At 44.9% G+C, this 11,342-nt stretch overlaps 1 protein-coding gene across 8 annotated transcripts in view; it reads left to right on the top strand.

The window, feature by feature from the left end:
* The window catches only part of fgd4a (FYVE, RhoGEF and PH domain containing 4a), a 43,173-nt gene that overhangs the window by 28,983 nt on the left and 2,848 nt on the right, over nt 1-11,342 (top strand). For 6 of the 8 annotated variants that reach the window (XM_026364884.1, XM_026364886.1, XM_026364883.1 and 3 more), the window contains 15 exons: nt 2,830-2,982; nt 3,507-3,729; nt 6,139-6,604; nt 8,213-8,302; nt 8,450-8,595; nt 8,773-8,929; nt 9,080-9,218; nt 9,316-9,374; nt 9,449-9,595; nt 9,958-10,130; nt 10,403-10,433; nt 10,523-10,603; nt 10,689-10,814; nt 10,940-11,077; nt 11,183-11,323. In XM_026364884.1, coding sequence (XP_026220669.1) covers nt 2,830-2,982; nt 3,507-3,729; nt 6,139-6,604; nt 8,213-8,302; nt 8,450-8,595; nt 8,773-8,929; nt 9,080-9,218; nt 9,316-9,374; nt 9,449-9,595; nt 9,958-10,130; nt 10,403-10,433; nt 10,523-10,603; nt 10,689-10,814; nt 10,940-11,077; nt 11,183-11,323 — 2,270 coding nt within the window. Of the gene's footprint in view, nt 1-2,829; nt 2,983-3,506; nt 3,730-4,014; nt 4,203-5,138; nt 5,332-6,138; nt 6,605-8,212; nt 8,303-8,449; nt 8,596-8,772; nt 8,930-9,079; nt 9,219-9,315; nt 9,375-9,448; nt 9,596-9,957; nt 10,131-10,402; nt 10,434-10,522; nt 10,604-10,688; nt 10,815-10,939; nt 11,078-11,182; nt 11,324-11,342 lie in introns of those variants that run through there. The other 2 variants (XM_026364889.1, XM_026364890.1) reach the window with 2 other exon arrangements.

The following is an 11,342-nucleotide window of genomic DNA, read 5'->3' as shown; positions in this document are numbered from 1 at the left end:
TGTTGCCATGCTGTATTCTCATTCTCTATGAAAATAGAAAGAAATTTGCAGACCGGCATTTTGCACATGTTCATATTTCTGTGAGAACGATGCCTGACCTTTACCAGAAGCATTTTTCATGTCTTGCACTGCTGCTGTGCAGTTTTTTGTTTTTTTTTTGCTGAGAAAGAAGCAGATGCTGTTAAGCTCAGAGGTAAAATAAATGTAACATCTTCCGAAGGTAACGAGCTAGTTACCAAGGCAGCAAGTCGCATCATCCTGCAACAAGGACTGAGCCAAAGGTCGCGTCTCACTTTGACTTGTTACCTCCTCACTTCCTGCATCGAAGCGGCTCTCCTGCAGTGTTTCAGTTTCTATACAAAGCTGGCTACGTATGTGCAACAAGAGCACTTGTCATACCAATGAGAATGATGTAAAGACATCAGCTGACATCACATCACATCACATCACGTGTTCTTAGACAGCTTTTGCTTACATCAAAAGTCTCAACTCCACAATAAGAGTCCGTCTCCATCACACAGATGGGGAGGGAGAACCGAGGAGCATCTGCAGGGTGGTGGCTGACTGCTCCTGATTTACTTAGTGACAGCGGTCTGTCACTTTTGCCAAGCCAGTTTTAATGAGGAGGTGCCAAAAGCCTACCAGGAACTGTAGTTGCTTCCAAGTAGGTTCATTCTCAGAAAGGAACTAGCTCATCCTATTTTACTGTAACAGAACCTTTTCTGCACTTCACTTGTGTAAGTTAGCAGATGATCTGATCTCAAAATCTTTTTTCTCCACTGTTTACAAGAGAACTCACACCTCAAAGCAAAATGTGTTTGCATCGCCCGGCGCATCTAGTTTTATCTCTCTTTACATCTCTCTTTTCTTTACTCGAGCGGTTACACCAGTTGTTCTACACAGTACACAGAGCTGTAAATCACAGCGGGGACCTACAGCTGAGGGACCGGCGTCTGACGCATTTAATAACAAACCTGGGAGACAGAGCCAGACTGTGGCGAGTGAACCCCCCGCAGACTTCCAGGATAAATGCCATATGTGGAATACAGGACCCTCATTTTGGGCCATATATAAAACATATGGTGCATAACCTGTTGCTGGATATTTTCTTGTGATGTCTCAATGTGGCCTTAAGGGGAAGCCAAGCACGTAATCAGAAGAAATTCTTGAGTCCGCCTTCAAAATTGATTGGTAATTTTGGAGACATGTTTAGAAAGTCTGCTCAACCAAACACAGCGTGAGACTGTTCCCAGTCAGACATTTGCTCGAGCTGTTGTCTTTAATTACGGCCAGGTTGTAAAAATAGAAACTGTGACTGTATGATTCTGAGCTCTGTTGTTTTTTTTTCCTCATTCTGTTTTCAGAATAAATGCTCCGCAGAGCATTCAGCCCGTTGTTTTGGCTTTATGTCCCCCAGGTTTAACGTTTTGTTTCACCCTCATCACCGTGGTTTCTGGCTACACAAGAAGTTTTCAGGGAAAAACCTCTAATAAACCACTTCATGCTATGTTCCTATTGTACAAAACGAACAACAGCAGGTCACTTGTCACTTGTTAAACAGCATTTTTGGTGTGAATAGAATCAAAGCTGGAAGACAAGTGAATATCGATGATTATCTGGTGTTCTGGAGGCAGGAGGGAAGATCATTTTCTGAAATAAAGTTGGCACTCTCGCAAATGTATCAGCTTATTTTGGGATGAAAAGAGGCCAGATCATCAAGAAAGTATGACCTGTTCTGAATAATTTACAGTAAAGGGATGGGAATTTTCACAGGACAAGATCTTAGAAATTTGAAGGAAGTGTAGGAAGAACATAAGCAACTGAAAGTATCGATTTCAATTCTGCAAGCAGTAGGTGACAGTAGTTCTAGTTTCAGTACGCTTTGTACTTGACTCCACTCGTCCTTCAGGACTACGGTAGACTATACTATTCTCCCAAATACACACAGTTTATCCATACAGCGTAGCCACGCGCAAAGCTACATTGATTTCTGTCACTTATGGCATCACACCCACCTTACATGGAAACTAATAGACTAGTAATCAGTACACATACTGGCAATGCAGTTTCAAATATGGGCATTTGCCTTACCAGACGTGTGTGTGTGCTACTGTAAACAGTGCTCGTCTGCGTCTGTCTCTCCATTAAATCAGTCTGTCTGTTCCGTCTAAACACTGATGCTGTACCATCTGCGGGTAAAAGCCTCACTGGTGCTGATCATCAACTGGATCATTAGCTGTATAATCGACTGAACTGCCTGACACCTCTTTAATATCTAGACTGCAGCTGTTTATCATAAGCACATGTGCTGTGTGGAAAGATCCTGTGATTGTCGGTTGGAATGGGGCCGCGGGAGGAATTATCACTCGGTACACGGGACACTATGAAACTAATGGAAGAGGATGATGGAGAGTGTGTTTCTATAAAATCACAGTGATCCTTAGGTCCTTGGACATCTTTGACTAGTTCTGAATGTTTATAAAGCAAAACAAGGCTGTTAAATGGAAAATGATTCAGTAACCTTGAACGTGAAATTAAAAGTGGAGGCACAGAGTTCATGGAGAGGCTCCAGGGCTCCAGGGCTCCAGACTTCGGCATGTCTCTTACGGCTTTGTTTTATTTCAGCACTGATATTCTACATTCTGCACATGGCACATGTTCAGTATGTTTGGGACATATTATAATTGTGGCTTGTACAAGAGGTTGTAGCACTAGAAGACCCTCATTTCTGCTGAATGATAGAAGGGAAAATTCAATTTCGTCGACAAAGCTGTGGTTGATCAGTTCATTGATCTTGTTGCTTTCCCTCTTTGTCTCTGTGTCCTTCAGCTCTAGGCAGCAGCCCGGCGTGCGAGCGCAAGGACCCGCCCAGCGTGCAGGCGTGTCTGAGGCGGGCGGGCGGTGGAACGACTGACAAGAGAAGGGGAGCGGTAAATGGAAGAAGCTCAGGGAGCAGGCTTCAGCTACCGGGTAAACCACGAGGTACATAATGATGAGTCACAACAGTTGGACCAAATGCCGTAGAGATGGGAGAGTCAGAGGGCACAGTTGTCACGGGCCGTCAGAGCATGATTCATATTTGAAAGTGTATTTCAGCATATTTTCCTACTTTTCATATTGTCATTCTGTAGAAACACTCTAAAATCATCATTATTTCTTAAATGTGAGTAAATTAGAAACAGTGAAAACAGGAATTGGGTTATGTAAGCTGGGATCGGTGACCCCAGAGCCATGTTCCTGTTTTATTTGAGATGAGTTAATCATTCTACACAGATAAGAGAAGAGAAAGACCTTCGTTCTTTCTGCTGATGTAAAAAAAAAATATATTATCTATTAGAAAAAGCTGTTTCTTACATTCTGTTTAATAGAACATACAGCTCCCCCTAGAGTTAAAAATGCCAAACTGCCAAAACTGCCATTGAGTAGTCCCTAAGAGGAAACATGGAGCAATCCCCATCATCTAAGACATTCACCCATGTTACCATCCTCTTCCATCTTCCGTCCAGTGCCTCCAAAGCCGCCACATCTCCAGAGCCCCGTGACGGAGCTCCCATCCCCACTGGGCCGCATACGGGTACCACCACTTGCAGCGGACATGGAGGAGGGGGGAGGAGGTGGAGGAGCAGGAGGAGCAGGAGGAGCAGGAGGAGCAGGAGCTCTTAACCGGGAGAGACCGAGGGAGAAAGGCTCCAAAATCTCAGATCTCATCAGCCGCTTTGAGGAAAACAGGTAGGTGTTCGCTGATTTTCCTTCAGAGGGAAAACACTGGAAAAGCACGTGAAATAAAAGACATTTAACGACAGGAACGTCACAAAGTGCTTTGAACAGCATTCGGGTTTCTGCTCTGACAGATTAGTTCCGGTGGAATCTGCAGAATTACGTCAGGTAACAGCTTCTGACATGTAATTACCTCATTCAGGCTGTTGCAATCACTGCAATCACAGGGCTGGAAAACTTTGTCCCTCCGAACATTTCCTGCACTGTCTATTTCAAGAATGAAAAGCAGAAGTCTCTCGATTTTTAAAGTCTCCAGCCTTGATTCACTGATAGTAGCCCAGACAAGAGCTCTGGACTAAACTGGAGATTAGCCTGTGTGTCAGCGAGGGGATGAAAGGAGATTTGTACAGGGGAGGGGAAACGCAGCTCCTCATTCAGTTGCGGGACAGCAGTCAGTGCTGTGAGATGAAACCCCAGAGAGCGAGGTAGGATCATTTTGACTAATGTAAATGTCTGTACATTGACCTTGTTGCCCCATAGTTACAGCAAACGGATATTTAAGCAGCCTGTTGGCTTTTAAACCAACCATTTAAGGCTGAATTACATCATTTCAAACTAAAAAGCGACACGTTCCTGTACTGTTTTGCATCTATTGATGCTTCTGCAAATCAGGTCCGTTTTGATTGTAGCTGCAGCTTCATCTGCTGCATGTGAGAGAGGCCCCGCTGACGGTGGCGAGAGGCGCAACAGCGGCTCCCTCGTCCCAACAGCTCATACATAAAAGGGGAAAACAAGAAAATTCAATATAACAAAAGAAATGTGGAATGAATTGTTTAAAAAAATATAGACTCAAAAATATAGACTCAAAAATATTGAGTCTGCAGCAGTGAAACTTCACACCGTCTCGTCAGCGCGTAGCAACACATCTCTGACCTGAAATAAAAAAAGAACTGCAATATCTATGTGGAGTATCGAGGCTTCCTCCGCACCTTTGATCACATTTGTGAGTGTGAAATGAGGTGAAGCGACGCGGTAAGCTGGACCTGTTTTCATTCAGAGCTGTGAGGATTAGCCCTGTAGTCGCCGTGGAACAGAAAAAAAAAAAAAAAAAAAAGAGAAAGGCCTGCAGCTTCCGGGAACAGAATTAGCACACTTACTTTACTAAGATACTAATCTGGTTCTCATGACACTTTGCCACCTTAAAAGTACCAAGGCTCCCCCCATGGCAAGTGCACTTGCCCTTCACTTGAGTTTATTTAAAGAGACTGCCGCGCAATGGAACACTTTACTGTGTGCAAAGAGGAACTGCCGCATACACCTACACACTACACACTACACAGTTGTGTGTGCCTGTGTGTATACGGTGAATATGCTGTATTATAGATCTCTCAGCAGCCAATGGCGGTGTTGTTCTTCCGAGAGGTGTCGACGATATTGTTTGTCGGAATGCCTCAGGTGGCAGACGGCTCAGAAGTGATTCATTTGTGGACTGTTTCGCCAGCCTGTTGTTCCTCTATTTATACACACTTCCTGTTTCTACTGGACAGAAAGATTCAGCGCAACAGTTGTTAAGGCTCCAAAAAAAAAAAAAATCACCTGCTTGCGTCAGTAAAGGTTGGGATCTTGCACCTTTTTGTTTCTTCCCCTGCTAGAAATGCGTCGATTGTTTCCTGCAGTGCCTTATCCGAACGCGCGTCAAGTCTGTAGCAGGTTTCAGGACAGAAGTACAGTGTGATCAAGGAAAGCGTGGAGAAGAAGATACAGTAGCTGTTGTAGGTTGTTGCTCGCTGGAACACAGGAGGTCCGGGCGGGGGGTGTGTGGGGGGGGGGGGGGGGGTCATTTACAGGGAAACAGCTGGATTTACCGCCTGCTGGTACAGGATGTAGAGCAGCTGAATGTGTGTGTTGATGTGTGTGTAAATCTAGCTTCGCACTGTATTTCAAATGGTCTTACGCAAACTGCTTTTTCAATTACAGTCATTCTGTCAGTCTGTGTGTGTGTGTTTGGAAGTAGGACAGTATCTGTCTCTCGGGACTTGTGTTGTACCTCTCCTCCTACTCCTCCTGTCCTCCTCATTAGTGTATCTCTGTCCTTCCTACACACACACACACACACACACACACACACACACACACATTTCCTGTGCATTACAGCAGCTCTCAGCAGCCTGATAAGGCAGAAGGGAGTTTTTGCATCTCCACAGTCTTATTTTTAACTCTCACAAATGAGAAAAGCTCTCTGCTTACCGCTGTCTCACACTCCCCGATCAACGTGCTGACTTGAGCAGCTGCGGAACAGCCTCCTGTAACATGCTCTCTTTTTATCCTGTTCCTCTGCTTTTTTTTTTTTGGTTGAGTGGGAAGGTTATTCTTGCCGTGGTGACTGACTTCCCTCTCCGTCTCTGTCCTCTGTTCCTGCAGCAACACAGACAGCAAGAGAGACGCCTCGCCGCTCAAACACATGAACAAGCCCAACAGCTGCAGCCCAGCTCACAGGCCCTACCAGAGGCAGACGGAGACCAGCAGGATTCAGGAGAACCACTCCTCTGCACCGGCCACGCCGGAGCAGGATGAACAAAAGCCGGCAGCTAACGGGGTGCTAGTGCAGATGGAGCGAGACAAGGAGAAGGAGGAGAAGGAGGAGAAGGAGGAGAAGGAGGAGAAGGAGGAGAAAGAGGAGAAGGAGGAGAAGGGCAATGACAGTGTGAGGACAGAGACTGACGTGCTGGTAAATGGAGATATGAGGGACGGGAGCACAGAACAATGTGAGGATCATTCACCTCCGCACACAGACATGGCTGGTTCAGAAAGCCACACCGAGCAGGAGGACAGTGGGAATAAAACAGAAAGCAAGCACAAGAATGAAGAAGAGAGCACAGACCATAAGGTACGTGCACGTCTGGCGCCCGTCGATGTGTGTACCTTTATCCCGTGTGTCATTCATTCACAGACAGACACATTCATCTCGTTCAGACTGCAGTAGCTGATTTGAAAAAAACAACGATTCACGCGCTCTTTGGTTGTGGGTCACTCTACCTAGTGTAAAGATAGAGTTACAAGAAAAGAAGCGTGTCGTTTGTTACTGTGTCTCAGAGGAGTTCTTTTCTGTGAAGGTCCAACAGATGTTGAGTGCTCAGACGGACAGAGTTGATGCTTCAGCAGCCTCTCCCTTGGGAGTCTATGGTGTGGTGTTTACAGATTATGAATACTTCATATTTAGATTTTTGTCTCAATGGCTTCAGAGAGAGAGATGTGAACAGTGTGTAACTGTGTCAACAATGAAATTGACCTAAATTTGAATTTGAAACCTGATTATTGTTTTTTGGAAATATTTGTTCTCCATCTAGTAGTCAGCCAATACATTTGATTTGGAGTTAACATACAGTGCAGCTTCTTTTTGCATTAGACTGTCTATTCCTCCACATTGGCGCCTTTTGTAGTGAAAGTGTACTCAGACTTTTTACTTATAAGTAGTAGCAGAAAGTAATAATACCGTTTTCATAATCCTTCATAAGCACAGACGTGTTAGCAAAATATAATATTTGTGTCATAGCTTTAATGTCATAGCAGGTAAATATGGAGCTTATTTTTCCACATCTCAGCGTTTGTGACATGTAGATAAGAAGGCTAAAGTACACATTTGACTGAAACTCACGATCAGGAACATGCAGTAGTGTGTGTACTGACAAATAAATAATGTGGAAATGTTCAGGCTGATTGCTCTCGGGCCACATGAGCCATACAGGAAGATGCTGCTTCTGTGTGGTTATGCAGGGTTTAAAATATTGCCAACGGCCCCTGTAACAATATACTGTGTTGTCGGTAAACAAAATTCCATTTCATCATATCAAAGTGCTCATGAGACGATTTTGTGGTTTCGCTCGATGTCTGTCATAGTAACTGGCCTCTGACAGATATTGTTATGTTTTTGCGTGGTGTCATTTCCCTTCTTCCATATTTTCATTTCCTGTTCTAAAGGCCCTGAGCTACACCGCAGCCCAGCCCACCGTGAGCCCTCTGTTAATCACACACACACACACACACATACACACACACACACACACACACACACACACACCAGTGCTACATGCCAATACACGCACAACAGCAGCAAAACAGCCTTTAAACACAGGTCTGCAATCAAACAGCGGACGAGTCAGTGAAGCCAGGGTCACCGAGTCTGAACCAGAGCAGTGAACGCACCACATGCTGTTCGTACAGTATTCACACATGAATGGCTCATTAAAAAGAGTAGTGAGACTTCATCTGAACGTTAGGCCTCGACTAAACAGGAACTAGCAGGGGGATGTGGAGCTATACTTGCAAATTGCCGTTTTCACTTCAGATTAACTCACACACATATCATAACACAGAGGAGGCCCCTCATCTTTTACGCTGACCTTGCTGACCTTACCAGCTAGTTATCATTAGTAGAGTATCAGCATCTGTACGACATGTGCTGCTTTTCACGCGTATAAAAAACTTTTCTTTTTAGGAGACAAATGAGCAGAAGCTGTTTAAGATCGCCAGCGAGCTCTTGCAGACGGAGAAGGCCTACGTGGCGAGACTGAATCTGCTGGACCAGGTGAGGAACTCGGTGAAAGCTCCAGTTCTCTTCTCTGTTTTTTTTTTACCGTCATCTTGACAATGACCAGGACGGTTAAGCGCTATATTGTATTTCTTTATGCAAAGGCATTTCTGTAACTTGAAAACGTTGCCTGTGGATCTTTAGGTATTCTGTGCTAAACTAATGGAAGAGGCAAATAAGGGGACGTTCCCAGTGGAGGTAGTGAAACACATCTTCTCCAACATCTGCTCCATCTACGCCTTTCACAGCCAGTTTCTGCTTCCAGATCTGGAGAAGCGCATGGCACAATGGTGAGCTTCAGCCCAAAACTTCATGATAATGATCAGTGATTTCTGAACCTATAATTATATTTAATTCCTCCACTCCAACAGATGTTTGACGACAGTAGCTTAAGCTTTTCACATTACGATTAGCAAACTCATTGCCATCCACCAGTAAGGGATTCACTTTCATCTCCTTCCCTGCAGGTCGTCCACACCTCGTATCGGGGACATTCTGCAGAAGCTCACACCCTTCCTCAAGATGTACGCGGAGTATGTGAAGAATTTTGACAATGCCATGGAGCTGCTGAAACAGTGGACCGAGCGCTCGCCTCAGTTCAAGGCTATCATTCAGGAGATACAGGTACTTCATGTTTTGCGTCTGACAAAACACACTGGAAACAATTGGGTCGCTTGAAGGACACAGAATTCCTGTAAAGCATGAAAAGCCCCATTCTTGTATTGTTTTTGTTGATAACTAGTAGTTTATAGCTTTCTGGTTATTTCCCGACAGAGTCAAGAGGCCTGTGGCTGTCTGACGCTGCAGCATCACATGTTGGAGCCGGTGCAGAGAGTCCCTCGATACGAGATGCTGCTGAAAGACTATCTAAAGAAGCTACCTCAGGACGACCCCGACCGACGAGATGCAGAAAGTAAGCAAGAGCATCCAAACATCTCACTGTGAGGAATTTGGTTTGTTTCACGTTATAGTAAAAGAAAGGTAACTTTATTTTTTCCTTCTTCCTCCAGAATCATTAGAGATTATTGCTACGGCAGCTACTCACTCTAACTCCGCCATTAGAAAATCTGTAAGTACAGAGGTTTGGAACTATTTTCTCTAGGCTTGTAAAAAGCATCCACTAAACTAAGTTCCCTCATTTAGGAGAATTTAAAGAAACTGATGGAGATATATGAAATGCTGGGCGAGGAGGAGGACATTGTTCACGCTTCGAACGAGTTCATCAAAGAGGGCCACATCCTGAAGCTGGCAGCCCGGAACACTTCAGCCATGGAAAGATACCTCTTCCTGGTGAGAGCAACTTTCAAGCCGCAAAATATTTTCTCGTCTAATGAAGGACACGGCGGGGAAATATGCTGAGGCGAGAGCTTGTCTGCACTCGTCAATTGAAACAAGTGAATCATTTCATGCCAGGAACATGTCGGTGTGAGGACGCACTGGGGGCACATGAAGGAATCTCTCAATTACTGAGATTGCCAGATGATGCGATTACGTTTTGGCTGTTTCTAATTAGCCTCGGGCTAAATGTGTCCCGTTTGTGTAGTTCAGGTTACCTGCAGTGTTTAGGATGGCCCCCACAGGACGAAATTGTGCTAATTGTGCTGATACATATTCTGATACAGAGTTGTGCGCTTTGTCTCATTTTCCGCCAGTTCAACAACATGCTGCTGTACTGCGTGCCCAAATTCAGCCTAGGGGGCCCTAAGTACACAGTGAGGACGCGCATAGGTATAGACAACATGAAGGTCCTGGAAACGACCAATGAGGACTACCCACACACCTTCCAGGTGTCGGGGAAGGAGAGGACACTAGAGCTACAGGCCAGGTAAGCACACTGCACAAAGTGGAGTGACCCTCTGTACGAGTGCTGTTGATGCAGAAATATCTCCTCTCCTCCCACGCTTAACTATAAAATTGTCCTCATACAGTATAATTTCTTAACAATCACACCCTTGGTTTATTTTTAAATGCTGCTAATCTCTAAACCCTTTCCCCACAACCGAATTGCTATGTTGATACGACTTGGTGTCACACGAATTCAACAGTTAAAACATTTTCACAGTTGCTAAAGATGATTCTGGTGTTTTCCCTCCTCAGCTCAGAGCAAGACAAAGTGGACTGGATAAAGGTACAACAACAGCACAGATTTGTTTGTGTGCGATTAAACAATGACGACCTATGCACATTTAATTTAATTGTAATTTTTATATTTTTCAGGCTTTCCGGGAAACTATTGAGATCTTTCAGCAGAAGAACGAGTCGTTCAAGAACGCGTTAAAAGATGTGGGGGAAGTGTCGGTCAGTGTCACGTCAGACTTTGAGAATGAAACCGTTGACGCCGCACTGTGCTGTTGTCCTGAAGGTGTTTCTTATTTTGATCTAGAAAGCGGAGCTGGGCAAACGCGCCCCCCGATGGATCCGCGACAACGAAGTGACCATGTGTATGAAGTGTAAAGAGCCTTTCAACGCTCTGACACGGCGGAGACACCACTGCAGAGCCTGCGGCTATGTAAGCAGTCTTGATGTCGTCGAGTTATGCATAACGCATGTACTAGTAGGAGGATGAGAGTACTGTTAACACACTGTGCAGGTTTACACATTGAGACACTTTCCATCTCGTCATTCTTCTTGCAGGTCGTGTGCTGGAAATGCTCGGACTACAAGACGCACCTTGAATATGACAACTACAAGATGAACAAAGTGTGCAAAGACTGCTTCTCCATTCTGATTGGAGAAGCGGTTACCGAGGGCAAGAAGAAGGGCATCTTGGAGGTGAGTAGGATGTTTGTATTCATGAACCTACATATAAATGTAGGTTCAGTACACCGCTGAGGATTCTCCTAAACTTGTACTAATGCGGCCGTCTTGTCCGTGCAGATTGAGGCAGCTCAGTTCACAGACAGCAGCATCATGTGTGGCTTCCTGCAGTATTGTGAGAAGAATAAACCCTGGCAGAAGGTGTGGTGCATCATCCCTGAGAAGGAGTGTCTGGTTCTCTACCTCTACGGAGCTCCACAGGTAAACACAAAAGGGAGCA

This window comes from Anabas testudineus, chromosome 6, assembly GCF_900324465.2.
Source record: "Anabas testudineus chromosome 6, fAnaTes1.2, whole genome shotgun sequence".
In the NCBI taxonomy this organism is placed as follows: Eukaryota; Metazoa; Chordata; class Actinopteri; order Anabantiformes; family Anabantidae; genus Anabas; species Anabas testudineus.
This window is presented reverse-complemented; position numbering and strand designations above follow the sequence as displayed.